The sequence below is a fragment of the Manis javanica genome, chromosome 11 (assembly GCF_040802235.1).
Source record: "Manis javanica isolate MJ-LG chromosome 11, MJ_LKY, whole genome shotgun sequence".
In the NCBI taxonomy this organism is placed as follows: Eukaryota; Metazoa; Chordata; class Mammalia; order Pholidota; family Manidae; genus Manis; species Manis javanica.
Genome location: NC_133166.1, coordinates 28,828,942 through 28,856,047, shown reverse-complemented (window position 1 = coordinate 28,856,047; position 27,106 = coordinate 28,828,942). Strand labels below are relative to the sequence as shown.

The following is a 27,106-nucleotide window of genomic DNA, read 5'->3' as shown; positions in this document are numbered from 1 at the left end:
TGTTGATTAATGATACAAAAAAAATCATTGAAGAGGAAAACCAAGGAAATTCAATTAAGAAAATACTCTGATCAGTCGTGGTGTTGTATGCTTGGAGTGGGATAGGCGCTCCATCGGTTTTCTCTCCTAAAGCTTACCCAGTCAGCTAGATGTGTCTGCTGAGACTCTTTGTTCAGGATGACATTTTTGCACAATGCACAAAGGAGAGACCAGAACCAGGGTGAAGACAAAAGGATTGAGTGGGTGGATGGCTGAAATGGCCTGGCAGAGACAACAAGCTGAAGACTTGGCCGGCAGCAGGAGGGAGGGGGTTCACAGGAGGAGAGTCTCACAATCAGAGCAGCAAAAGCATCAGAACCAGAGTGGGGGTCATCCCCTGGCTCCTCTGATTCAAATCACAGAAAAGATGGTTTTGGAGTAAATCAAAGTATAAGCAAACAAAATAATAGTTCATTTAGTGTATTAGTTTCTCATTGTTGCTGTAACAAGTCCCCACAAATTTACTGGCTTTAAGCAGCACATATTTATTCTCTTATAGTTCTGGAAGCCAGAAGTAGAAAACCAATTCCAGTGGGCTAAAATCAGGGTGTCAGCAGGGCCAATTCCTATCAAAGGCTCTCAAGGAAATCTTTTCTCTTGCCTTTGCAGCTTCTAGAGGCCACCTGCGTGCCTCGGTTTGTGGCCCTTCCTCCAACTTCAGAGTTTGTTGCTCAAATGGCTGCTTCTGCCTCCTGTGCTCACGTTGGGCCCAATGGACAACCCCATATGGTCTGCCCATCCCAAGATCTTTAACTTACTTAATCACAGCCATAAAGTGCCTTCTGCCCTATAAGGCAGCATTCACAGGTTCTGGGACTTAGGATGTGGGTACTTTTGGGGAAGACCTTAGAGGTGGTCATTTGTTCAAGGGGTAAAGTGGAAATAAATCTTTTTCTAGTTAAAAATCAAACAAAAAGCCCACAACAGCCTGGAAATTGTTTAGAGAGCATACACTCAGCCAGCTTTAAATTGGCCACCGCATCAGTTCCCCCAGGGGTGTCTCAACAGTGAAAGGGGCTTAGTCCCCACACAGGAGAAGGAAGCTACCCTGCAGAAATGGAGTCTCATATATGCTCAGTGACACCAATAGATGGTCATTCTTTCTTGTTTCAGCAAACACGTGATGAGAGCCCACTCTTCATCAGGCCCTGTTGCAGAGCTGGGGATTTGGGGAGCGAGATGTGCTCATGGTTTATGTCAGATTAGTAGAAGATGTACCAAACCAAACAGCATGGGAGCATGGGAGAGACACATAAGAAGAGTGCAGGGGAGCTGAGAAGCCAGGAGAATCATTGCCCTCTCAAAAGTATCAGGTGCCCAGATAAATGCCTGCTTTTATCCTGGTCCACAATTAATAAAGGAGGCTGTACTGTCTGCCTCTCTGGTAACATAGAAGGAAAATGAGAATGAAGAGTGGGGGGAAGAGGCTAACTACTAAGAAGAACTACTAGGAAAAAGTGAGGTGCCTATGGATTCTAAAGCCAAAAATAAAAATTTTTGATTGACTCAAAGGAAGAAAATAAAGCTTGTTCTTTCATTCATGCATGTAACAAATATTTATTGAGCATCTACCAAGTGCCAGACAGCATTATGATGGTCAGGATGCAGCAGGAGTTAAAACAAAGACACTAAACAAATAGATAAAATATGTATGTCATCTGGTGACATGTTTTACAGAGACAAATTAAGCACAGAAGGGGCATAATTTGTTTTTTTCTGGAGCATCTACCATGAGTAGTATTTATCCACCATGTCCCAGGCTGTGTGCTAAATGCTGCAGGGCAGAGATTAATTAACTCATTCGTTAAATATTTATTGAATGTTATCTATGTGACAGTCACTGTGCTAAGTCCTGGGGAAATGAGGTCTTTGCCATTAATGGAACTTCCAGACTAATGTGAGAATCAGCCATTTAACAATTAAGTATTCAGGATATATAATTACAAACTGTAAAATCTATGAATAGAATGTAACGTGTTCATCTACTTAAATTGGGGGATGGGATCAGGCATCTTTAAAGAAGTGAAATTTGAACTGAGAGCCAAAGAACATATAAGAGTGAACGATATAAACAGTTGTTATAAACTATTGCAATTAGAGCAGTGTGGTATTGCCACAGGAGTTGGGCAACTAGATCAATGTAAGAGGAACAGGGAGGCTAGAATCCAACTCATACATACATGAAAACTGATATATGGCATTGCCAGTTAGTGACCAGGTTTGAGCAAGTCGATAAATACAATAAATAGCACTGAAGCAACATATTATCCATATGGAAAAGATCAAATTGGATCCCTGCTTCCCATCATACACAGAAATCAGTTCTAGGTGGTTGAGAGACTTATATGTGAAGGGAAAATCTTGTCAGAGAGAAAGAAGGTCTTGTCAGGGAAAATATGGAATATCTTTATGATTAGGAATAGACAAGTCACAAAAAGTACTACCATAAAAGCAAAAGATTGGAGATTGATACATTTGACTGCATTGCAATCACACACGCGTATTCATCAGATGGCTTTGAGACAAAGACAGCAGGAGCTGAAGGGAAGGGAGGGGAGAAGAAAGGAAAGAGAGAAAGGCAGAGTAAGCTACACACTGGGAGAAAACATTTGCAATTGATGTAACTGGCAAAAAACATATAAGATGCCTAAAAATCAGCAAGAAAAAGATAAGTCAATAGAAAAAGGGGAAAAAGTCACAAGTAGGCTTTTTTTCCCCCCCAGAAAAAGCAGCTCTCTGAGAAACAAACACATGCAAGATGTTCAACCTCCTTAGCAATTAGGTAAGTAAATCAGGTTCACAAGCCATGGTTTTAGTTATTAGATTGTCAAAATGAAAACATCTGACATTCTCCGCGCATCTGCAGGTCAGGGGAAGTGTTCTCTACATTACCCTGGTGTGTGTTTCGGGGCTGGCAGTGGGGTAGTTATCTATTCCTTGACTTCTCCGTCTCAATCCTGCCCAAGAGGCAGGGATTTACCTTTGACACCGGCAATAGAGAACTGATGGGGGAGGGGAGTTACCAAGGCTCTGAAACCTACGTGAAGGACCCCCATAACTGTCCATGTCCGACATTCTGCCTCCTCTAGGTCTAGTGTTGGGTTCCTTCCATTTCTCTCTCCAATAGCGAATGAACGAGTGAATCAATGAGCCCTTTGAACGACTGTCTTCTTTACCTCGATTACAGCCCCACTGCAGCAACACCTGGCCCTTGACCAGGCTCAGAGTCGGAGTTCAGTATGAGTGTCGCAAGGATATATTTATGCAGTCTTCGAATTGGCCTGACTTTCCTTTTCTTTTGTTTTCTTTTTGAATGCCCTTTTCTTTCACCAGCACCCCCTTCCTCCCGGTCATCCAGACGCTCCTCCCTCCCTCCAGCCTCTCCACAATTTGAACAAGCGGAGGAGTGGGGGTTCTCCGTCAGGGCCGCTCAGAGTGCGCCTGGCGGGGTGAGGGGTCAGCCGCGGGGAGCGCGGCCCGCGGTTGGCTCAGCGTCTCTCGTCCGCCAGGCGCGGTTGCAGAGCGGCGCCCGGAGATCGCGGGCCTGCGGGGTCGGAGAGACGCGCACCGGCTCCCAGCCGGCCCCGCCTCGACGACGTTTGGTGTCCCGTTCCAGGTGTGTTCCCGGGGGTCGGACGGCCCTGCGGGAAGAGGCCGGAGACGTGGAGACGGGCGAGGGCCGGGGAGAGTCCGACGGGGCGCCCGGAGCGGGAATAGGGAGTCAGGGACCGGGCGGGGAGGCCGGCGTCGGCCGGTGGGTGGGACGGCGAGGGGCGGGCGCCCGGCGTGAGGTGGAGAGCCCTGAGGACTTTCCGGAGCCCGACCGATCGGACTGGTGTCGGAAGCCGGCCTGGCAGAGCGGGGTGGCAGGGTTGGGGGCGGATGCGGGAGGCCAGCCCAGCCGCTGGCAGGTGAGTGCTGGGCCCCCTTCGCCTGCTTTGGAGGGTGTAGTTGACTCGAGGCCCTAAGGTAATGGAGCACTCCCAAGACAGAAGTACCCCAACCCAACCCCTGCCCATGCTGGGCCTGGATAGGGGGAGTACTGGGAGAGGAAGCCCCCCACCCCACTAGCTCCCAGCCACAACAACCCCTGGAGGAGTTTTGCCCTTGGGGACTGGGGCCTTCATTCTAGACTGTGGGTTAGAAGTAATGTCATCACCTCCTCCAGCTCAAGGAGGAGACTCCCAGGGCTTGCACCCTTGGCTGTAGCCAGGATGGAGGCAGATGAGCAGGAGGCCTGAAACATCCTGCCTGGCCCAGCCTACATGCAGCTGACGCACCGACCCACCTGTCCCTGCCATCCATGGTAGGCGCAGCCTGCCTTCTGTCTGTTACTGGACCAGGCCAAGCTCGGGCCCTGCTCGACCATTCCACCGCAAGCCCAACAGTGACACGGGGGGTAGTGAAAGAAAGTAGGCGAGTTTATTGCAGGCTATGGAGTAAGGAGTCTGGGCTGCTAATGTGTAAATTCCTGAACTCCCCGGTTGGGTTACAAGCAGAGTTAAGGGCAAAATTATGAGTGAGGGTCCCAGGGTGTGTGATCAGCTAGTGCACATTCTTGTGACTGGTCAGTGGTTAGGTACTAGGGGCTTATCTCAGGTCTCTTAGTTGCAAATCTTCTGACTCCAGTTGTCTGTGGCCTAGATGCTTGTGGCCAGCAGGTGGTCTACTTGATGGGGTCTGAGTTTCTGCAGAAACACCTCAAGAAGACACATGTTAAGAGTTTATCTGCATATTTTGAGGGAGGAACAATGGGTCCTGTCATAACATGTATTTACTGAGTTTGCTTTACCTTGTTATTGCAACCTCCACTTTCCTGAATTCCTAATTGCTGTCAACACACCATTGAGGGCCAGGGACTCTCTTTGACTGGTTAATGACAAGTCTGAGAGGCTTCTCTGAGGAGGCTACCTGTTGGCTTCATGTTTTGGTGCTTTTTCCTCTCACCTAGTTTCTTTCAGGCACAGCCCAGCTTCTTCTGCGCCTTTGGTGTGGTGAGGGTGCCGCTGTGCCTGTGAGCTGTCCTGCCCAGGGCACGCAGGACCTGAGGTGCTTTGCTCACATTGTGACTGGCTAGGACCCATCCCTGCTCCTTGCCATCACCATCATTGGGGTCACAGTGCTCCTGGTGGCCCTAAAGAATATGAACTCAAGGAGGAGAAAACTTATCACCTTGCAAGACTCTGAAACCAAGTACTCTCTGCCCTTGATTGAGAAAGAGGTAATGGATCAGTCCACTCCCTCAACCAGAGGCAGGTGAAAGAGGATATGAGTGGTGGGGGATGTGCTGGCTGGGATGGTGAGTTAATGGAACAGGCACTTCATGGCCTCCAGTTTGTGACCCCCACCCATTGTGTGTGTGTGTGTGTGCGCACAAATGCACACTTGTTGGCATGCACCAAGTGGAGCTCCTTTCTCAGGCATGTGAGCTGCCCGGCAAGGCTTCTAGAAAGCTGAGAGAGCCTTCCTCTGTTTTGTTTTATTAGCACATCAGCCACAACACCCGGAGGTTCCGTTTTGGACTGCCCTCACCAGACCACATTCTAGGGCTCCCTGTAGGTGAGTGGCCTTTGGGGTCTTGCAGGCCCTGTGCTCCTATCAGAAACTCAGCAGGAGTGTAGAGGTTGCCTGATACCGTTCCTGTGATACCTGAGCTCAGAGAGGTAGGGAGATGGGCCTGGGAACAGTCCACTCCCTCTGTCATTGGTCACTTTGGGCTGACGCAACAGTACTATCTCAAAGGACACTGAAAAGATGTGAGTCTAGAGTCTGAAGGTCTAAGATCTTATTGTAGGCTCCTTGCTGGACAACCTATGACAAGTTCCTCAGTCTCTTGAGCCTCAGTCTATGAAATGGGGTTTCCGAGGCCTGCCTGCCACTTGGGCTGTTGTGAGGGTAAAGTGACTGGTGGATGTGAAAATTCAGAAACTGCCAAGTGTTGTGCACATGGGAGGGATGGAAGGAACTGATGTTCCCCTACGGTCAGGACAAAGGCCCAGAATGGAGGCAGGAGGAACCCCCTACCCCCGTCCCCCACCATGTGGGTTCTCAGCAGGGGCCTTAGACCCACACAAGGAGGAACCCATTGTGAACATGGACGTTAGCAGCCCTAGAGTTCCGAGTTAACCCGTTTGTAGTCGGTGACACCACCAGGCAGCTAAGTCAGTCTTAGTGAGGTGGAAAACCTTTGCTAGGTCCACAGCCTGGGGATCCAGAGCTTTCTACAAACTGCTAGTGTTGCTTGCCTGCATAGCGGAGGTCCTCATCCATGGCCTGCTTGTCCTGTGTGCGTGCGCCAAAACCTCCACCTCACCTCTGTCATGATAAAATTACACACTAGGCAGCCGATCTGCCCCTCCTGAGCATCCTGCTGCTTCCTCCCTCCATCTCTGTCCATGAGGGTTCAGAGTCAGCCTGCTTTCCAGCCCTCTGCTTGGCCTGTGGGGCCAGTAGGCTAGAAGAATGAAAAACTTTGAGCTATAGCATTCCTTAGATTCTGCTGTGACCCACTCTCTCCTCAGTCTGGTGTAGGCAGTGCAAAGTTTTGGGACAGGGTAATTTAGAGGCATCTGGGAGAGTCTACTGTGCTTCCAAGCTCTGCTGAAATGAAGCTGGTTAGAGATGGGGCCTGAGGGACTAGCTGGGGAAGCCCCATTTTCTCTGAGGATGCTGCCAGGTCAGGCCCCTCCCAGGTTGGCTTCATCTGAAAGAGCCTTTCTAAGGTTTCCAGACTCACATTCATTCTCAGAAGGAAGCTGCCTCAGGCATTTATTCCTGGGTATCCCTGGCGCCCAGTCAGGCAGAAGCCGGAGGCATGGAGCCTGTCTTTTCTTAAGCTCAGAGTATTTGTACCCAGGCCCTCCTCAGAGACTTTGGCTTATGTTCCTGAAGCAGCTGGAAGGACAGGCCCCTCTAGTGCCCCGTCCTTCCTTTCCTCCTGTCCCTCCTGTTTCTCCCTAGGTCTCTGCTTTTGTCTGCATATTCATGCCATATTTCCTGTGCATACACAGTTTTTACTTGGTGAGATGGCACAGAGCTTCCTCTTGCCTCCATCTTTTAGCCTTTGTTAATTGCAGCTTCTGCCCTTACCACTAATTGCCTTAGTCACTGCAGTCTCCCGAGTTAAATGCAACAGAAACCTGAACAGTCCAGTCTATCATGTGACACTGGGATATATTCATGATCCATGATCCACACCTGGTCCATTCAGTTCTAACCTGGAGGAGCAGCATTACATGGTTGAAACCACTGCTGCCCCCCAGCAGAGCCATCAGTCAGGAAGATACAGTGCTCTTTCTAGAACTCCTGGTCTGTGGATGTCTAAATCCTGGGGCCTTGTGCACCTGTGAGCTCAGGCCTGCTCTGTGCTAAGCAGCAGGATACAGATGAGGGGACTGTGATATAACCAGTTTAGAAAAAAATTTTTTTTAAAAGGGAAACACTCCTTTCTGCTATTTTTAATACTCAGCTTCCAACTTTAATTAGCTATTCCTGTTCCACAAAGTCCTTTGAAACAGTAGGTTTCCTGTATGTGAAGCTCACAACTACATTATGATGGAGGCAGGGCAGGTGTATCATACCCGTTTCCCCAGAGGGGTGAAGCGACTTGCCCAAGGTAGTGCGTGGAGTGATAGAGGCAGGCGTGGGATCTAGTCATCCTGGATGTGGGCTCCTTCCCTGCTTGGCCCTCCTCTCATGTGTCCTGCCACATTATGCATCCACCTCCCTGAAGCTCAGTCCTTTCTGGGAATCCTGGGTCCAGCTTAACATCTGATACCTTTTCTGTAGGTAACTATGTCCATCTCTTGGCCAAAATTGATGATGTTTTGGTGGTCAGGGCTTACACGCCTGTGTCCAGTGATGATGATCAAGGCTTTGTGGATTTAATTATAAAGGTAAGTGATGCGCACCATGTCCAGCTGCCTCACTCTCCCAAGCCTATTAAGAGTGGTGGGTTGGAAAGCAGTAACTCTGATAGATGGTGATTGCAGTGTGTGTGTTGGGGGGGGGAATTGATAATATGGGTGACTGGTGAAATGCATTGTTGCTCATGTGAAACCTTCATAAGACTGTATATCAATGATACCTTAATTAAAAAAAAAAAGAGTGGTAAGTTGGAGAAGGGACACCTGCCTTAGACAGGGCTTTCCAAAAGTGTCATTTAAGAGGGAAGCTGTTGACCTGGTGAATCCTCAGGAGTTGCTTAGAGCAAATGTGAGTGCAGAGGAGTTTGTCTGCATCCTTCCCAGTAGCAAATGCATTTTTTATTTGTATGTGGCCATGGTCTTAGGTCTGAGGGTGTGAAAACCATGCTGCCTTATTTTTCAGATCTACTTCAAAAATGTACACCCCAGTTATCCAGAAGGGGGAAAGATGACTCAGTACCTGGAGAATATGAAAATTGGGGACACCATCCTTTTTCGAGGGCCAATGGGGCGCCTGTTGTATCATGGGCCAGGTACTAGGGGGTTCAGATTGGGCCTACAGCTGGGAGGAATAATAATTCTGAAGTTGCTCCACTGTTCTAGAAAACTCCTCAGATTTGAGTCACATGGATTTGTCCTTAAAGTCTTCATACATTCATTTATATACCCACTTTACAAGATTTTAAGTTCCATTAAGGTAGGGAAGTGATTCGGTGTTTCCTCATCACTGTGTCTCCAGCACAATGCCCAATCTGTAAAAGGTGCCTCCTGATGCTGAAAAGTGGATTGATGGGCAGAGTCCACACTGATTCCTTTACCACATATTTATCACTGACTCACTCATTCAGTGCGGTGGGTGAGAGTGCCCTGTGAGGCTGTACAGAACTTCCTCAGAAGAAAAGGTCCAGTGATTCCCCATGGAGGCCCAGGCCCCTCACCTTGTGCACTGGGGCTGGCCCAGGAGGGCCTGGCTTGCCCTCTGGTAAAATAGCATAGCCACTTCCCTGGGTGAACTTGCCTCCCAGGAGTCCCAAGGAAAGGCAGTGATCTTCTGCAGGCGATCAGGTAAGAGCTGCAGAAGTCAGACGTGTCCTCTGTGTTTCTAGGGAAGTTTTCAATCAAACTATACAAAACGAGTGAGCCTGAAGAAAAATTGGTCCATCATCTGGGAATGATTGCTGGTGGCACAGGTAAGAGGCTTCTGGGGGCCCCATTGGGTAAGCCCTGAGACTTTTCTGATATTAGTGTCATTTGATCCTAGAATGGGTGATGTGAGAGATTTCTTCCCTGGTTATTTTAGATGAGATCACAGCGTCAGTGACAGGCCTTGAAACTAATCCTCTGCTCCCCTTAACCAACACAGTGGCTGCCTGAGGAGTCCTGGGGCGCCTCTGAAGTCAGGCTGGGAGACATGGAAGAGTCTGGGGGCCAGGTCTGCACGTCCAGTTCAAGTCTGATACCTGCCATTCCTTGAAAATGAATGCCTGAAAATAGAACAAACATGTAAGGAAACCTGCAGTGTGTCAAGCACCGTATCAGGCACTTTGTCACATTTACTTGTCGTGGGTGGTTTTGTGAAAGAGGACACTGCCTTGCTGAGATGGGTACACTGAGCCCTGGTCGGTTAGTGAGTGAGGGGACCCCCATGCCGGTGCCACAGCCAGCGCCTCTTCTATCCTGCATATGGAAAGGAGGAAGGGCCTTTGGTTTATTGGTGCATCAGAAGGGTAAACTGAAATGAAGAATGGTGCCCCACTTTGCGTTTTGGGGACAGAAATGAGGAAAGTAGAATTGGGGCCAAGGAAGGCTATTAATCAGCTATAGACTAGGGACAGTGGACATCGGGGAGGGAGAGAAGACGGTCTGTCCGCTGTGTTCCAGGGATCACGCCCATGCTGCAGCTCATTCGCCACATCACCAGAGACCCCAGAGACAAGACCAGGATGTCCCTCCTCCTCGGCAACCAGGTCAGTTCTGCCGTCAGCCGAGCTTGCAGGGCAGGTGGAGTGTTTGCCCAGCAGGGCCTCTGCGTTCATTCCTCCCAGCCGACTGAGCGCAGGCTGCCTGCATGCCTGCCTCTGCAGGAGCCCTAGTGGGAGGCTCAGCCCAGGCCTGCTTTCCCATCTTAATTTTTAACTCTGTCTCCTCAACCAGTCCTAGACACTAAGCCTTCCTTCTTTCCTTACTTCTTAATTCTTTCTGAGTGTAAAATTATAGATATTCTCTGGAAATTTCAGAAAATGGGGAAGCATATAAATATATGGCTTATTTTTTTCTTTTTTCTATACATGCTATATAATAACATGTATATAATTTTTTGTTTTATTTTTTCACTCAGCATTACCACACAGGCATTTTCTTCTCATTAAAACTCTACAGATATTTTCACCGGTCTATATCAAGTTGCTCCAAAATTTACTAAATCTTCTGCATTCAGGTTGCTTTTAGTTTTCATAGTCATAAGTGATAACAGGAATAGTTGTGTCTTGGCTCAATGACTTTTAGATTATTTTCTTAAACAGAACCTCAGAAATGGAACTATTGGGATAAGAATTGTGAAGAGTTTTAAGGTTCAGGTCTTCCGTGCAGAATCTTTTAGCCTGTGACAACTTTCTTTTGCTTTTGGCTCCCTTTCCCCCAAATGAAGCACCCGCCTTTGCTGTCACCCCCTTTAGTTCTCCAGTGCTGTTTTATTAACTGTGTATAATGCCGCAGCCCCTTACATTCCCTGAAGAAGGTCCTGGGCCTGCATCGAGCTTGTTCCACTTGGGTTTAGCATGCCTGGCGCACAGCATGGCTGTTGGAGGTAGGCTGGGATTCTGAGAGGCCACGCTGCACATGCACAGCCATGGCCTTCTAGCTGGAGGGCAATCACAATAACTCCATGGGGTTTCTCAGCCTCTGCACCACAGAGAGGCTCCTGTGCAGCATCCTGCAGTGGAGCCTTTGTTTGCCCCAGGGGTCACGGGGAGAGCACTCAAACTAGAGCAGCGGTAGCTTGGGCAGGAAGGTGCGGACTCATGTGCTTAGTCTGGGGAACATGCAGGGTGTCCTGGTTGGGGCTTTGCTCACGTTGCTTCTTTTCTAGACAGAGGAGGATATCTTGATGAGAAAGGAGCTTGAAGAAGTTGCCAGAATTCGCCCAGACCAGTTCAGTCTCTGGTACACCCTGGACAGGCCTCCTATTGGTATGATCCCCTTGACTGGCTCAGGAACCCTTGACCTCCTCAGGAACTAGTCCCTGGGTTGGTTTGCTTGTTAGGACTGCACTAGAGGGCTGAGACCTTTGGCTCTGTCTCCACATGGCAAATGCAGGAATTTGAAGAAGAGAGGATTTGGGACAACCTGCTTGTAAGGGCAGTCTAGGGCAGGTGTCCGATATCACAGCAGCTCTCCACACACTACAGTGAGCATCAGGAGGGACCCTGAATGCCCGCTCCATGCCGCACTGCACCCAGCATCCCACAGAGCCTTCACCCATGATGCATCGTGTACGCCACTGGCCCCTTTACCCCTTACCACCCACCTCACCTGGAGAGCAGTCCTCACCTGCTGAGCCCCACCAGCTGATGCATTGTTACCACACCCAGCCGCCACCACTGCCATGCACACCATACATGTCCACCACACCTTCAGGATGCTGTCCCACACTGCACTGAGCTGTGCCTGCCTTGTCCTACAGCTCACTGCCCAGCAGAGGGTGCCTTCCAGTTGAGCCTCAAGTGCACAGCACACGGCCTCCCACAGCCCTGGCTCCTTGCCTTGATTCACACCTTGGGACATCCCACCTCACTGTCATGTTCTCCGTCCTTGCTAGGGCTTACAGCAGGCGAACACCAGCAGGGGGCCTCAGAGCCCCAGCAGGGAGAGTGGCTTCTGGGATAAATACTGAAGAGGGCTGCCTGGGCCCCCATGGCTTCTACTCCCAGCTTTTCTGCAGAGAACAGTAGTGCAGACTTCTGGGCCTTAGAGAGCAGCCTGGCTTCCCTCTCCCTGGCCTCAGGAAGGAAGGGTAGGAGGCCTGGGGTCAGGGACTTAATGTGGCACCCCGCAGGTGATTTCTTCTGCTTAATCTCAGGCTGGAAGTACAGCTCTGGCTTCATTACTGCTGACATGATCAAGGAACATCTCCCTCCTCCTGGGAAATCCACATTCATCCTGGTGTGTGGCCCACCACCTCTGATCCAGACAGCTGCTCACCCTAACCTGGAGAAACTGGGCTACACCAAGGACATGATTTTCACCTACTAATCCTCTCCCCTTGCTCTTAGGACATTTGCCTGGTCCCTTTCATTTGTTTCAAAGTGAGTTCAGCTGTTAACCTGGAGTGTGTTCAGAAGTGCCCCGAATGCACCCTTGGGCACACTGCACTCTTCTCCTTTGGGTGTGGGCCTAAGGAGGGCTGCAAAGGTCTGGAGACAAAGTGGTTTTTGAGGCTTCCTTGATTGGGAAGATTTGAAGGAACCCCATTTCAGTATCTTTCCCATAGTTTAGAGAAATAAACTTCAGTACAAAGCAGATAGCCCATGGGGTGTAGCTCTGTGGGGGGCCTACAAGGCAGTTAGAAGGCCTTGGCCTGCCCTTTGTGTGCATGGGATTCTGTGTGGCCATGGGAGGTCAGAACTGGCAAAAGTGCCAGAGTGGATTTGCAGAAGAATCCAAAAGGGGTCATGCCAACTTCCAGTAATCTTTCTTGAACCCTGTTCCCCAGAGTGTTGTTTTTAAGGTCACAGCTACCCTCCATGTGCACCTTTCCTCTTATGCAAGATCTTTCAAATGGGATAATGTGTGTAAAAACACATCAGGGCAGTAGTAAATCCATAGGTTAGATGGGCTCCTGCACTTCATAGCAACAAATGTAGGCAAGGGGTGCATTTTCCTAGCATCTTCTGAATACCAGGCCTTTTTCTCATGTGGGGTGGGGATGGTTACATACAGAAGCTTCTGAACTTGCAAATAAAATAGGTTCCAGCTTTCATATTGTGAGTCCCAAGTGACCATGGTGGCCTGTCCTCTTCATGGCCAGGGGGACGTGCTGCTGCTCTGCATTATCTGTGAGTGGGTAGAACCACTTCTGCACTGTATTTCGTATAATTCTCATAACAGGCCAGAGGTTCTGTGGGGATTTTGTCTTCAAGTTATAGATGAGGAAACTAAGGCTCTGAGACCAAAGTACCTGTCCCCAGGTCATTCTGCCAGTAGGCGTCAGAGCTGGGCTTCAAATCTGGGTCTGTTAATTCCACGTCAGTCCCTTTTCACAAAAACTGGAACACTGTTCCTCCAGCGTTGCAGGAACTTGGTGTAAGTGGATTTCTTACTCAAAGTATGTATGTGTGGTGGGGGCAGGGTACAGGAGAGAGAGAGCACTGCTCTAGGGAGTCTGAAACACAGCTGGGTAGTATTGTCAGGGTGGCCAAACACAGGGATGATCTCTCAAAGGGCCAGTGGAGGTCGGGGCGTGGAGAGATGGCTAGCCTTCATTCATCCATGTGTTCAGTGCATCCTCAGCAGATCCCTTACTTACGATCCTACTCAGATATTGTTCTTTAAAAAAATTTTTTTTATTGAAATATAGTTGACAGTATATTGGTTTCAGATGTACAACATAGTGTTTTGACAATTATATACATTACTAGATGCTCACCATAAGTGTAGTTACCATCTGTCATTAACAGTATTACAATATTATTGGCTATATTCCCTATGCTGTACTTCCATCCCATGACTAATTTATTTTATAATTTGAAGTTTGTACCTCTTAAGTCCCTTTACCTATTACACCCATCTGCCCATGTTCACACCCCTCCCCCGCCTGTGGTAACCAGAGGCCCATCGTCTGTGTTTGAGTCTATTTGTTTGTTTTGTTTTTTAGATTTCACATGTAAGTGAAATCATATGGTATTTGTCTTTCCATGTCTGACTTATTTCACTTAGCATAATACCCCCTAAGTCCATCTATGTTTTTATAGATGGCAAGATTTCATTCTTTCTTATGGCTGAGTAACATTCCATTGTGTATATATGTACCACATCTTTACCCATTCATTTGTTGATGGACACTTAGCTTGTTTCCATATCTTGGCTATTGTAAATAATGCTGTGATAATGTAGGAGTGCATATATCTTTCTGAATTACTGATTTTGTTTTTTTCAGTTCAATTCCCAGAAGTGGAATTGCTGGGTTGTATAGTTTTTCTTTTATTGTATGAGAGACCTCCGTACTGCTTTACATAGGGACTGCACCAATTTAATTTCTACCAGCAGTGTACAAGGGTTTTCATTTCTCCACATCCTTATCAAGATGTGTTATTGTTGTCTGTTGATACAGCCATTCTGACTAGTGTGAGGTGATACTTCATTATGGTTTTGATATGCATTTCCCTGATGATTAGTGATATCGAGGATCTTTTCATGTGTCTGTTGGTCATTTGTATGTCTTCTTTGGAAAAATGTCTATTCAGATCCCCTGCCCATTATTTACTTGGATTTTTTTTTGGTGTTATGTAAGTTATTTATATATTTTGGATACTAGCCCTTTACTGGATAGATCATCTGCATATATATTCTCCCATACAGTATGCTGGCTTTTTTATTTTTGGTGGTTTCCTTTGCTATGTGGGAGCTTTTTAGTTTGATGTGGTCCCACTTGTTTATTGTCACTTTTGTTTCTTTTGCATGTGGAGACATATCCAAAAAAATATTACTAATGCTCATGTTCAAGAGTTATACTGCATATGTTTTAAGAGTTTTATGGTTTCATGTCTCATTTAGATTTTTAATCCTTTTTGAGTTTATTTTTGTGTATGGTGTAAGACAGTGATCCAGTTTTATTTTATTGCATGTAGCTGTCCAGTTTTCCCAACACCATTTATTGAAGAAATTGTGTTTTCCTGCCTCCTTTGTCATAGATTAATTAACTGTATAAGTATGGGATAATTTCTGGGTGCTCTTCTTTGTTCCATTGTCTTTCTCTTCTTGTACCATTACCACACTGTTTTGATTCATGTAGCTTTGTAGTATAGTTTGAATCAAGGGAGTGTGCTATCCCCAGCTTTGTTCTTTTTTCTCAAGATTATTTTGGCTATTTGGGATTTTTTTTGTGGTTCCATACATATTTTATGATTACTTGCTTTAGTTCTGTGAAAAATGCCATTGGTATTTTTATGGGGATTACACTGGATCTATAGATTGTTTTGGGCAGTATAGCCATTTTAACAACATTAATTATTCCTACCCATAAGTATGGAATAGCTTTCCATTTATTTGTGTCTTTAGTTTTTTCTATCAGTGTGTTAAAGTTTTCAGAGTATAGGTCTTACCTCCATGGTTAAATTTATTTCTAGGTATTTTATTCTTTTTGATGCAATTGCAAATGGGATTGATTTCTTAATGTCTCAATTCATAATTTGTATATAAAAACAACAAATTTCTTTATACTGATTTTATATCCTGTTACTTTACTGAATTCATTCATTAATTCTAATAGTTTTTCGGTAGAGTCTTTAGGGTTATATATGGTATCATGTCATCTGAAAATAGTGACAGTTTTTACTTCTTCTATTTCTTTTTCTTTTTCTTTTTCTTGTCTGATTGCTATAGCCGGGACATCCAGTACTGTGTCGCAGGAAGGTGACAAGAGTGGGCATCCTTGTCTTGTCCCTGATCTCAGAGGAAAAGCTTTCAGTTTTTCACCATTGAGTATGATGTGAACTGTGGATTTGTTATATATAGCCTTTATTAAGTTTAGATATGTTCCCTCTATACCTACTTAGTTGGGAGTTTTTATCTTGAATGGATGCTAAATTTTATCAAATCTTTTTCAACATCTATTGAGTTGACCATGTGATTTTTATTCTTCCTTTTGCTAATACGGTATATCATGTATCACACTGGTTATTTGAACCATCCTGCATCTCTGGAATAAATCCCACTTGGTCCTGGTGAATGATCCTTTTACTGTATTTTTTAATTTGGTTTGCTAATATTTTGTTGAGGATCTTTGCATCTATGTTCATCAGGGATATTGGTCTGTAATTTTTTTTTATAGTGTCTGGTTTGGTATCACAACCTTGTAGAATGAATTTGGAAGCTTTCCTTCCTTTTCTTTTTTGGAATAGTTTGAGAAGGATAGGTATTAACTCTTCTTTAAGTATTTGGTGGAATTCTCCTGTGAAGCCATCTGGTCCCAAACTTCTGTTTGTTGGGATTTTTTTTTTATTATTGCTTCAATTTTGTTACCATCAATTGGTCTATTCAGATTTTCTATCTCTTCCTAGTTCAATGTTAGGAGATTGCATGTTTCTAGAAATTTATCCATTTCTTTTAGGTTCAATTTGTTGGCATATAATTTTTCATAGTAATCTCTTATAATTCATGTTTCTGTGGTGTCAGTTCTAACTCATCTTCATTTCTGATTTTGAGTCCTTTATTTTCTTGATGACTCCAGCTAAAGGTTTATCAGTTTTGTTTATCTTTTGAAAGAATCAGCTTTTAGTTTCATTTTTTTTTTTGCTCTCATTCTTGAGGTAGGCCTATGACACTGTAAAATTCCATCTTAGGATGGCTTTTGCTGCATCCAAAAGATTTGAATTGTTGTGTTTCTATTTTCATTATTCTCCAAGTACTGTCTAGTTTCCTCTTTAGTTTCTCTACTGACCAGTTAATTATTCAGTAGAATGCTGTTTAGCCTCCACATGTGTGTTTTTTTCCAGATTAGAAAATATGCTTGGTATGACTTCGGTCATCTTTAATTTATGAAGACTTGTTTTGTGGCCTAAGATGTGATCTGCCATGGAGAGTGTTCCATGTGCACCTGAGAAGAATGAGTGCTCTGCTGTTTTTGGATGTTACGTTCTGTATATATCTATTACATTCATTTGGTCTAATGTGTAGTTCAGAGCCACTGTTTTCTTATTGATTTTTTTTTTTCTCTGGATGATCTATCCATTGATGTAAGTCGGGTGTTGGAATCCTCTACTATTTTAGTAGTAGTGTCAAATTCTTCCTTTATGTCTGTTAATATTTGCTCTATGTGTTTAGGTGCTCCTTTGTTGGGTGTGTAGTTATTTACAATTCTTACATCTTCTTTCTGGATTCAGCCTCCAGTCATTATAAAAAGTCCTTGTGTCGTGGTACAGTCTTTGTTTTCAAGTCTATTTTGTCTAAGTACTGCTACTCCAGCCTTTAAAAAAATTTTTTTTGCATGGAATATCTTTCTCTGTCCTTTCAGTTTTCAGTCTGTGTCTTTAGGTCTGAAGTGAGTCTCTTGGAGGCAGCATATAGATGGGTCTTATATTTTTTATCCAGTCACCCTTTGTCTTTTGATTGGAATATTTAGTCCATTTACATTTGAAGTAATTATTGATAGGTATGTACTTACTGTCATTTTGTTAAATGTTTCCTGATTTTTTTTTCATTCACTGATCCTTTCTTCCTTTCTTGCTCCGTTTCCTTATGCATGCTGACTTTCTTTAGTGTTATGGCTGGATTCTCTTCTCTTTATTTTTTATGTATCTATTACAGGTTTTTGGTCTGTGGTTACCATGTGGTTCATATGACATCCTACATCTATAGCAATCTATGGTAAGTTGATGGTTGCTAAAGTTTGAAGACATTCTAACAGCACTACTTTTACTCCCCTTCCTCTGTGTTTTATGTATGATGTTGTCTTTAACACCTTTTAGTGATTCCCTTACCTTATTTTTAGAAATAGTAGGTTTTAAGTGATTCATCTATGTCAAGGCTGCGTTGGGAGTAGGGTTTCCTCTGTTACCATGCCTCCATCTCTCCTGACATTTTTATGTGGTCTTTTTATCCCTTGTGTAGAAGGTGTTTACTCAGGCCTGTGTTTTCTCAGGATGAATTCTCTGTGTTTAGGTGTAGCTTCTATGTGTATGTGGGAGGTAGGTTCAGGTTCTTTATATGCTGCCATCCTGGACCTGCCTCCTCCTATCTTTAATCTTTGACAATTTAATCATTGTATTGTGTACCTCCTTGGGATCATCTTGTTTGGGGCTCTCTGTCCTTTTTGGACGTGGATGTCTGTTTCTTTTCCTGGGTTAGGAAAATTTTCAGCTATTATTTTCTCAAGTTTCCTACCCCCTTTCTTCTGCCTGGGACTCTAATAATGTGAACATTAAGACATTGATGTTGTCTCAGAGCTCCCTCAACCTATCCTCAATTTTATTTTTTCCTTCTCCTGTTCCTCTTGATTGCTTGTCTATTATGCTGTCTTCCAAGTCACTGATCATACCTCTGCATCTTCTAATCTGTTGTGGATTCTCTCTGGTATATTTTTCATTTCATTTATTATTCTTCACCTCTGGTTATTTTCTGTTTTCTCTCTTTGTTGTAGTCCTCCCTGAACTCATCCATTCTTCTCTAAAGTCTGGTGAGCATCTTTGTAACCACTGCTTTGAATACTTTTTCAGGTCGGTTGGTTAGCTCTCCATCATTTAGTTTTTTTCTGAAATTTTGCCTTGTTTTGTCATTTAGAACATATTCCTCTGTTCCATTTTGACTTTCTGTGCTTAATTCTGTGAATTAGTTTAAAGGGCCCCCTCTCCCAGTCTTGAAGGGTTGCCGTTGTGCAGGGAGGTCCCCTGTGTAGACTGTGTGCCTGGTGGTGTTGGCTTGGGGCCAGATGAACAGGAGACATGTGTCTCAGGGGATTGAGGTCTGAAGGGCTCCTGGGTGGTGGGCGAACAGCAGCCTAGGGATGCATCTGGGGAACTCCCTAGTTGGTGCCAGGAGGGGCTGGTGCAGTCTCTGGGGATCTTCCAGTGGGCGCTGGGTGACAGGTGGGCACAGGCAGTGTGAGCTTGGGCAAGCACCACTGCTAGTGCTGCCCTACGGGACTGCTGGATCTCCTGCAGGAATGGGGGTATGCAGAGACTGGGAGGCTGCCTAGATCAGGGGTCCAACTGCTGTGCATGCAGGACCCTGCTCCCAGTTGCACTATGAATATGTGGAAGGAATGCAAATTTGGCACTCACCAGCACCTCTGATCCCAGAGAGAGTTCCAACAGTTCCCCCACCAAACACGGGTGCTTTTTACCTTTGAAAATTGGATTTTTTCACTCATAATCCAGATGAACCTTAAAGTGCAGCTGTTAATCTGTTTCCCTGGGCAGGAAATCCACCCGGTCCCATAGCATTCTCCCTCCCCACTGCACATCACTGGGCTGGGGTTCCTGCTGTTACCCTGTCTCCACCTCTCCTGTTCTTTTATATAAGATCTTTCTGTCCCTCATTGCACAGCAGGTGCTCGCTCAGGCCTCAGTTCTTTCACGGGCTGACCTGCTCTATGTGTAGGTATAGCGTCAGTGTGTAGGTGGGAGGAGGTGGGGTCAGGTTCTTTCTACACTGCCATCTTCCCCACCTCCTCCCGTTTTCTTAAACACGAATCTTACCCTGCCTGTCTTCTGCTGTGAGCCTCTCACTGCTTTCACTAGTCCTTGCCTGTGTCTCCCCCATAAATTACAGGGGCCTGGCTTCTAGGCCTTCCTTCATCTGGCTCCAGCTGACTCACTTTTCCTTACCTTGGCCTCACTTTCACCCCATTCCCTGGCCCAGTGGTTCTCAACTAGGGACAGTTTTGCCCCCAGCAACATCTGGAGACATTTTTGGTTGTCACAACTAGAGGAGGGGTGTTACTGAGCAGTGATGGGGTTAGGGGACAGTACATCCTACCGTGTGAGAAGGAGCACAGGCTACAGTGCAGTTTGTGTGGCTGAAGATTCAGAAGGGCCTGGGTGCAGGGATCTTTGACTCTGGGTTCTGGAACTGCATTGTGGTGATTCTGGAACTAAAGTTCTTAGCAGAAAGGTAACAGGATAAAAACCAATTTGACAAAGTCACTCTAAGGAATAGGGTAGAGAATGTCTGGAGGAGCCAACTGGAAAGGTGAGGGGCCACATAGGAGACTAGCTGTGCAAATCAGATGAGAGGTGAGGCCTGAAGTAGTGTCACAGGGATGAAGAGGACAGGCAACCGCCAGCAGGAGACTGGCTGGGAGAGGACTGAATGTGGCAACGCACCCTGAGGCAGGAACGCCTGAGAGGGAACAGGCTGGTCTAGAAGATGCTGAGTTGCAGTGGACACGCTGGCTTAGGGTGCCCATGGGCCATCCACTCGGGGGAGCATGTGATGAGACAGTTGTGTCTGAGGCTGATGAGGGAAAGGCTTCTGCCTGCCTGTCAGCTATTCTGAGGGCCACGGCCCTGAGGGGGTGCTGGAGGTGCCGCTGCTCTGACACTGGGAGCCCAGCGGTACCAAGTCTGCCACATCCCTACAGATGAGGGTAGGGTGACGGCAGCCAGGCAGTGGGAAGGGAGTCACTGTTCCTAACCTGCTGTCACCCTGGAGATAAATATGTGCTTCTGCATGGATTCGGTCAAGGAGGGGCTCCCTCTCATTTCACCCAGCTCAGTCACTATACAATGTTTAGAACTAATTTCCAGCAGAGCTTTTATGAACTCATAGCCCTTCTGCTTTGGCATAAGAACCTCCCGACTGCCACAAGGAAGAGCACCAGCCATTGAGTCTGTGCTGACATCTCACTGCCCTCCCCACAGAGCTGGTATGCAGTCCACGTATACAGTGGAAAAGGTATAAAAGCTGTGAAGAGCACAGCACGGTTGACAACATAGGGCTCCTGGGGCTGCCTGCGGAACAGCTACTCCACAGCTCCGCTTCCCTCCTGCCAGCCCCCATCTGCACTCTGCAGGTGGCTGGGTGCCAGCTCCCACTGAAGCAGAGGCTTGGGACCCCCGCACGTGCCTCTCTGGGCTCCCAGCCATGAAGAAAGTCATCTCCAGTCCTCAGAGTTGGGAGCAGCCAGGCAAGAGTCATTCAGCAGCTGGTCCTGGCTCAACATGGTCTGAAAGGACACAGCCAAAGGGGTAGGTGAACAAGCCTTTTGTCAAGGCTGCCCTGTGGCAGCTGCCTGGGCACCCAGAGGGCTCTGCGTGTGATCGGTTTGACATTGGCACCCTCTAAGTTCATGGTGTTCCAGGGACCCCACATACTGGGGAAGAATAGGCAACAGGATCAAGATAATACATTGCTTAGACCTTAGAGGTAAAGTTGCTATTTCAAGGCCACCAAAGGTCTATTCGATGTGATAAAGGCAAGGTAGGGTGAATTCATTTTGCTGTGTGAGCCAAGAAAAAAATGTTGAATAAAAACAATCCCATTTGGATTCAGGGAGATTCTATTTTGCCCTTGAATGTAGCTTTCTTAACATGCCTTGATAGATCAACAAGCAAAGGACTGAGATAGCAGGTTCAGTATGGAAAGATGCTATAGCCAGTGGACCCAGTGATGGGACAGTCCACCCAGGTACTAACAGGCCCTCAAAAATATAAACCTCCTCTTGTGGTTGGCCTTTTGCCACCAGCTCTGGTCTGCTTGCACCCCTTGTAAGGAAGACAGTATTAGCCTTGCTTTATGGATTACTGAGCCAGGGCTTAGAGAATGACTTGCCCCAGGTCCCAGAGCTAGGAAGAGGCTTGAACCCTATGGACCTCACTCCAGAGTGGCTTCTCTCCTCCGAGACCATGCTTCCTCCATCGTGTTGTCACTGGGCATGCCAGGATGTGCCCCCATGCCTGTGATATCCATGAAGTCAGAGGCATGATAGGAAGTCTGTCTCATGGGCATTGGGCTGACTGGCAGGTAACCCAGTGCTACAGAACACCTTGGTTTTCCCACCAACTCTGAATCTGGACAGAGGACCTAAGACCTAGCGTGTTAGCTAGCGGCAGCTCAAGGCCCCTCTGTGACCCTTCCCAGTGCCCTCAGCAGATCAGGGCCCAGCAGCAAGCTAACGGAAATGGCCTTTGGGCTGCTTTCTGCCTCAGAGCTGGCTTAGGCTCTTGCCCCAGTGCCCAGGGCCATCCTTTGCTCTCCCAGAGCACAGGCATGGACAATAGGACAACACAGGTCCGGAAGTATGGAGGCTGCTCCAGGCCTTGTGTACCACTACCGAGCTCATGGAGCCTCCCTGGTACCTGTCCTACTGTCGAGAGAGTGTCAGAATCCTACCGTCAGGCGGTGAATGTCTTGGGAGAGGAGCCCTATCTGCGTCACAGTGCCTTCCGAAGGCGCCATCTGCAAAATGGGCAGCATCTGGGTCAGCACACAGGGACCCGGCGTGTGACTCACAGACGGCATGCTGCCCTGGGGGAGTGGGCCAGGCCCTGAGGAGGGACAGGTGAGCACATGCTGCTTCGGTCCCAGGGGAAGGGCAGAGCTCCCAGTGTCCCACACTGCCATGCACATGCTCCCCTGGAGCCCACCCTGGCAACCAGCACTCGAGGTACACAGGAGTTTGGCATAGCCAGGGCCGGTCAGCAGCAGCCCTATAGCACGTGTTCGAGCTCCAGCCATTTCCAGGAGCAGAGAGCAGCAGGGATGAAGGCCTTCAGGATGTTAAATACACTGACAGTTTCTGGCGCAAACAGGACCGCAGACCCTGACGCCCCCATAGGTATAATTCTGCTGACAGAGCTTCCTCCCTCCTTTGCTCTCCTCCTTAGGTGGTGCTGGCCTGCTCCCTCTTCCCTAAGCCTATTTAGACATTGTCGATTGGATTTGGAAGCATCTTCTCAGGGCATCAAGTAAAACCTCTCATTTTATAAGTGGGAAAGTTGAGGCCCAAAAAGAGATACAGGCTTTGCTTAAGGCTACACAGAGATTTAGTGATGGTTCCACATGGGGTTTGAAAGCAGGCACATGCAGAGATTCTCTAACCAGGACACCACAAGGAATGAGAGACAAAGCTTGGCCTATGGCCCTGTGGCTGCAGTGCGCAGGTGGCCGCCCCCAGAGGTGCCTGTCGCTCAGTGGTCCTGGGTGCTGGGCACAGCATCAGTCGTGCCAGCTGCTGAGCTGATCCTTCTCTCTGGCTGGACTTCAGGGAAGGCCAGGAGGGCCTCGCCTGAGGCTGCTGGTAATTTCAGCAGCATATCTTAGCATTGCCTCCATCTGGGACAGAATCGAGTGCTCTCAAAGGGGTCCTCAGGCCCTGCTCCAGCCCAGACAGTTACCGTGCTGCTACTGTTCTGCAGATGAGGCCTGGGGGACCGGTGGAGCCAAAACTTGCCTTGGAACAAACTGGAATCTCCTAAGCAAGAGCGCAGACTGGCAAGGCATGTCTTTCCCTCAGTCCTGGGCCACACAAGGCCCATCTGGAAGACCCATTATCAGTCGGTCAGCCTCTAAATCAGGAGGACAGGTCTGTTCCAGCTCTGCCACACAGACAGACCAACTGCCATGACGATTATGGGCCCAGCCACGTCAGCAATGGGCTGACAAAACACGGGGAAGATCAGAGGGTCTTTCTGGCCGCAGCTGAAACAGACACCAGCTTTGGGGTGTGCACAATAGATGTGACTTCCAGTCAGGACGCACATCAGGCAGGAGGTTCCCCTCGGCTGGCTGCACATGGGGAGGTGGAGCCTGAAGGGGTGAGGTCACAGACCTCTTCTGAAGGACACGGGGGTCCCTGCTTGCTCCATCCCCCTCGTCCAACATTTGGCCAGCTGAGTGTGCATCCAGCCGAGGAGCCAGCGCAGTGCCATCAGCTCTCCAGCGGCACGGTAAGCACGACTATCTCCAGCTGCATCCAGCTGTCCCCCAAAAAGACTGAAGATGGGCGTGCTCTTTGCTTTCTACATAAATACTGTTTTTATTATAAGAAGTGACTGCTGCTGCATAAGGCATACACACAGTGCTACACTCTCACTGTGGCAGAAATCCCTGCTGTTGTCCCTTGGATCTCAGCCAAAACTGGCCACAGACCCAAGGCACTTAGGATTGTCCCTCAACTGAAGCACAGTGCACAGAGCTCTGAGCCTCTTGGGATCATCCATGGATTCTGGACCTCTGTCCAAGTTCGTGTGTTGCCACTGGTGCTGAAGATAACATTAAGAGTTACTAAAAATGTATAAGAATCCTTAAATGTCTTTCCTCTTGAGTCCACCTTTGGCAACGGTCCCCAAAGCCTGGCCCCTTTACAAAGGTGCAATTCCATAGCCTGGCCACCCTCAGGGTTTGATGAGAGGCTGGTCCAGGGGTACACAATTGCTAGAATGTTCTCTGCAAGGCATGCACATAAGTAGGGGTTGAGGTGCAGTTATACAATGGCACACGTGGTGTTATTGTGAGCTCTCAGGGTGCACAGAGGACAGGAGACAAGGGCATTAACTAATCTGTCCTACCTGGTCTAGCCCATCCAGCTCAGGAGCATCAAGGGGGCTGAGGCCTCGGTAGCCACTGTACACCCTGTAACTCTCACCAACACGGTCACTGGACTCCATTGGGCAAATATAGTCCGTCGATTCATCAAACTTCTTTTTTCTTATGTTTCCAAAATGTGAAAATCCTAGTTTCTTTGGCTAAAACATAGCAAATGTAAGACTATAATGAGAAGGTCATCAACCTGGTGTACAGGTATGACTGACAACACATTTAGGAGCAAGCCCTGGGGGAAAGGACAAAGGCAAACTATTTCCTGAAAAACTCAAAATAGAGCTCCTGTTAAGCAATGTCTACACCGGGAAAGGTCAACAGGATAACTAATCTAAGGAGAGCCTGCTGCTCCTCCAAGACTCTGTGCCTAGAACTCAGAGCCTGCTGTCCCACTTGGGACAGTCCCACTTCCTGGGGCACTGGGAATTCCTGCAGGATGCCACTGGAGAGGGCCTGCCTGACCACGGCTGCTGGCACCAGGCAGGGGCACTCTGTTCTGCTAGCAGCCCCTCATGCCTTGGGGAGGCCCCACAGGAACCCCAGGTGGCCCTTCCTCCTGGTCTAGTTTCACCCAGCACTGCTTCCTAATCACACTCCCTGTTCTGCTCCTTGGGGGAGAAGGTCAGTGGACTCAGGCATTCCTGTGCTGCCGGGGACAGGCCAGCCTGGCCTCCAGAGCTTCTATCAGAGGGCCTGCCAGCTGAGAAGGACACTATCTGGGGACAGTGTGGCTCAGGCAGGTCTAGTGGGCTTGGTGGGATTCAGACAGCTCGAGTGGGTGGTGCTGGTGCTCGCGTGACCTCTGAATAGCTGTGTGCTGGCCATGTCCACAGCACAAGGCCTCTGAGGCCTGCTGCCAACAGGAACACTCCCTGCATTGGCAGGACAGCTCTGACTAAGACTCCCATGGCACTGTGCCACCCAGACAGGCCCAGCTGAAGGTAACCTAAAGCTCACTGATGCCTTCATGAACTTGTCTGCTTTGCAAGGGGAATGAGTCAAGGCAGTGCTGGGTAGTGGACAAGCTCCTAGCCACCTGAGAACAGCTGCTATCTGGACATAGTTGTCCATGTGAAGAAGTCTGCCCTCTCTTCCTTGGACTGAGTGGTGGGGAACTGGCCCACCAACACCAACACACAGTAGACCCAACTCCCAAGGCGGATGCAAAGAATGCCACTTCCTCCAGGTGGCACACAGGTTTGACACTAGGTGTTGGGCCAGCTGCTGTACAAAACGAGGGCCAGAGGCAGGTCTTGGGACTGCCCCAGAAAGGGTCTGGCAACTCACCCGGACTTTGGCGGTGGTGGTCAGTGGTGTGTAAGCTGGTGAAGCCATTTTCTCTCGCTTTTCCTGTTCAGCCTCAGGACCAATCAGGGCATTGAATTTAGTGGTTAGGTGGCGTCTGAGGAGTGTCTTTTGTGGTGGGATATTGAGAAGCATAGCCAGGGTGTCCCCAGTGAAGCGTGGCTCCAGGATCTAAGAAAGAAACACAGAGCCACCTGGTGATGACCACAGATGGTTCTTGGTGGTAACACTGAAAAGTGGGCCCCCACGGGCACAGCAGTGCCTCTACAGGAGGGCCTGGCATCATACACTTGCTGGGTGTCCTGCTCCCCCACTACCTGGCACATGGCCTGGCTCTGAGCAGACACTAGTACATCTGCTGACTCTTTCACAGACCCGCCGGGAACTGCGACCTCTTGGCTAAGGCTGCCTCCCGGGGTCCACTCTGCGTGACACCCAAGGCATCAGTTCCTCATGTCCCCACTGGGCTGCACCTGACAAATCTGAGCACCTGAATATCATGACAAGCAGCCAGTTATATTTTGGTGGTCTCCCCATCACATCTCTAGCCATCTGTTCCTCTAGGTGCAGGAAGAACTGCCTTGCTGATGGCTGATTCTCATACAACCCTCTTGTCCTGGAACCCTCTGTATCTGTTGCTAGGGAAGACCTTCCAGAAGTCATCCATGAGGTATATTAATTCTCAACTCCCAATTATGAAAATATTTTGAGACTTCAATTTATGTAAGGGTTTCAGATGAAATATTAGTAATTTGTAATAGGATTTATGTCTTCCCATTAAGAACTGGTTTCTGAATACCCCAGTGTACACCAAGGCAGGTGGGCTCAAGAACCACTCACAATGAGACCTCCATGGACACCACTCCCACGAAGGTTGGGTGCATACTCTGCAAGGTCCACGGATCGCAACCACTCCATCACCCTGTGGTTGGACCACTGCACGACTTCAGAAGGAGAAAGGTTACTCTGTGAGACGGAGGAGGAGAGTGAACAAGTTAGTCTGGTAGGTCCTGCCATGGTCTTCTGTGGGGCCAAACCCTGTGAATGAGCCTGCCCCAGATCCTCACCAGAAGATGACCCTTATGCCTAGAGACCAGCTTACCTGAGAGCCTTCCCAGTTTCTAAGAAATAGAGTTCTCATAGAATCTTACAGGATCTTCTACACTGAGACACTGGATTCCAGAGTCCTATTACTCCCTAATTCTCTGGTTAACTTTGGGACTAGTAAATGAAGGCATAGAATCGTTCATCTCAGTGATTTGATAGAACCAGAACTTTAAAGAAAACTATCATTTATGAGCCAAGTGTTTTACAGACAAAAGCTCTCTCTGGTGTAGTGAAATGTTTTAGGCAAACACACATTAAGATACTTATACCTAAGTGGCATCTTGGTCTTCAAAATGCCCAGCCAATTGTGCCTGACATAGAAGGCAGTCAAAGCATATTTGTTGAATAAGGGGAAAAGAGGAGACAGAAGGTACAGGTAGTAATTTTGAATCCCCCCAGAATTGGAATTAATTTTACAGCAGGTTAGACTTAGTTCCCAGGAATACAGGAGATGGGAGGTGACTGACAATCCTTCA

The 27,106-nt window shown here is 47.7% G+C and overlaps 2 protein-coding genes across 23 annotated transcripts in view; one reads left to right on the top strand and one right to left on the bottom strand.

Annotated features, from left to right (window-relative positions):
- Positions 1 to 46: 46 nt before the first annotated feature.
- CYB5R2 (cytochrome b5 reductase 2) lies at positions 47 to 26,433 on the top strand. Of its 7 annotated transcripts, XM_073216116.1 has the most exons (11): positions 50 to 3,655; positions 4,208 to 4,345; positions 4,991 to 5,260; positions 5,526 to 5,598; positions 7,828 to 7,934; positions 8,368 to 8,497; positions 9,071 to 9,154; positions 9,846 to 9,931; positions 11,053 to 11,152; positions 26,088 to 26,193; positions 26,306 to 26,433. In XM_073216116.1, exons 3-11 carry the CDS (start codon positions 5,183 to 5,185, stop codon positions 26,316 to 26,318), a joined length of 777 nt encoding a protein of 258 aa, XP_073072217.1. In that variant the 5' UTR covers positions 50 to 3,655; positions 4,208 to 4,345; positions 4,991 to 5,182; the 3' UTR covers positions 26,319 to 26,433. The 7 variants fall into 7 exon arrangements, with proteins under 7 accessions (XP_073072216.1, XP_073072217.1, XP_036882249.2 ...); XM_073216115.1 differs by having other exon boundaries at positions 47 to 3,655; positions 26,088 to 26,354; XM_037026354.2 differs by lacking the exons at positions 26,088 to 26,193; positions 26,306 to 26,433 and adding an exon at positions 12,043 to 13,374 and having other exon boundaries at positions 66 to 3,655; positions 5,001 to 5,260.
- The window catches only part of LOC108385276 (liprin-beta-2), a 194,181-nt gene continuing 171,522 nt past the window's right edge, over positions 4,448 to 27,106 (bottom strand). For 9 of the 16 annotated variants that reach the window (XM_073216097.1, XM_073216101.1, XM_073216100.1 and 6 more), the window contains 5 exons: positions 26,364 to 26,489; positions 25,506 to 25,694; positions 24,188 to 24,364; positions 22,011 to 22,076; positions 9,328 to 9,448 (listed from right to left, as the gene is read on the bottom strand). In XM_073216097.1, the coding sequence (XP_073072198.1) occupies positions 9,362 to 9,448; positions 22,011 to 22,076; positions 24,188 to 24,364; positions 25,506 to 25,694; positions 26,364 to 26,489 (645 nt within the window). In that variant the 3' untranslated portion in view covers positions 9,328 to 9,361. Of the gene's footprint in view, positions 4,740 to 9,327; positions 9,449 to 13,503; positions 20,845 to 21,976; positions 22,077 to 23,630; positions 24,365 to 25,505; positions 25,695 to 26,363; positions 26,490 to 27,106 lie in introns of those variants that run through there. The other 7 variants (XM_073216098.1, XM_073216108.1, XM_037026350.2 and 4 more) reach the window with 5 other exon arrangements.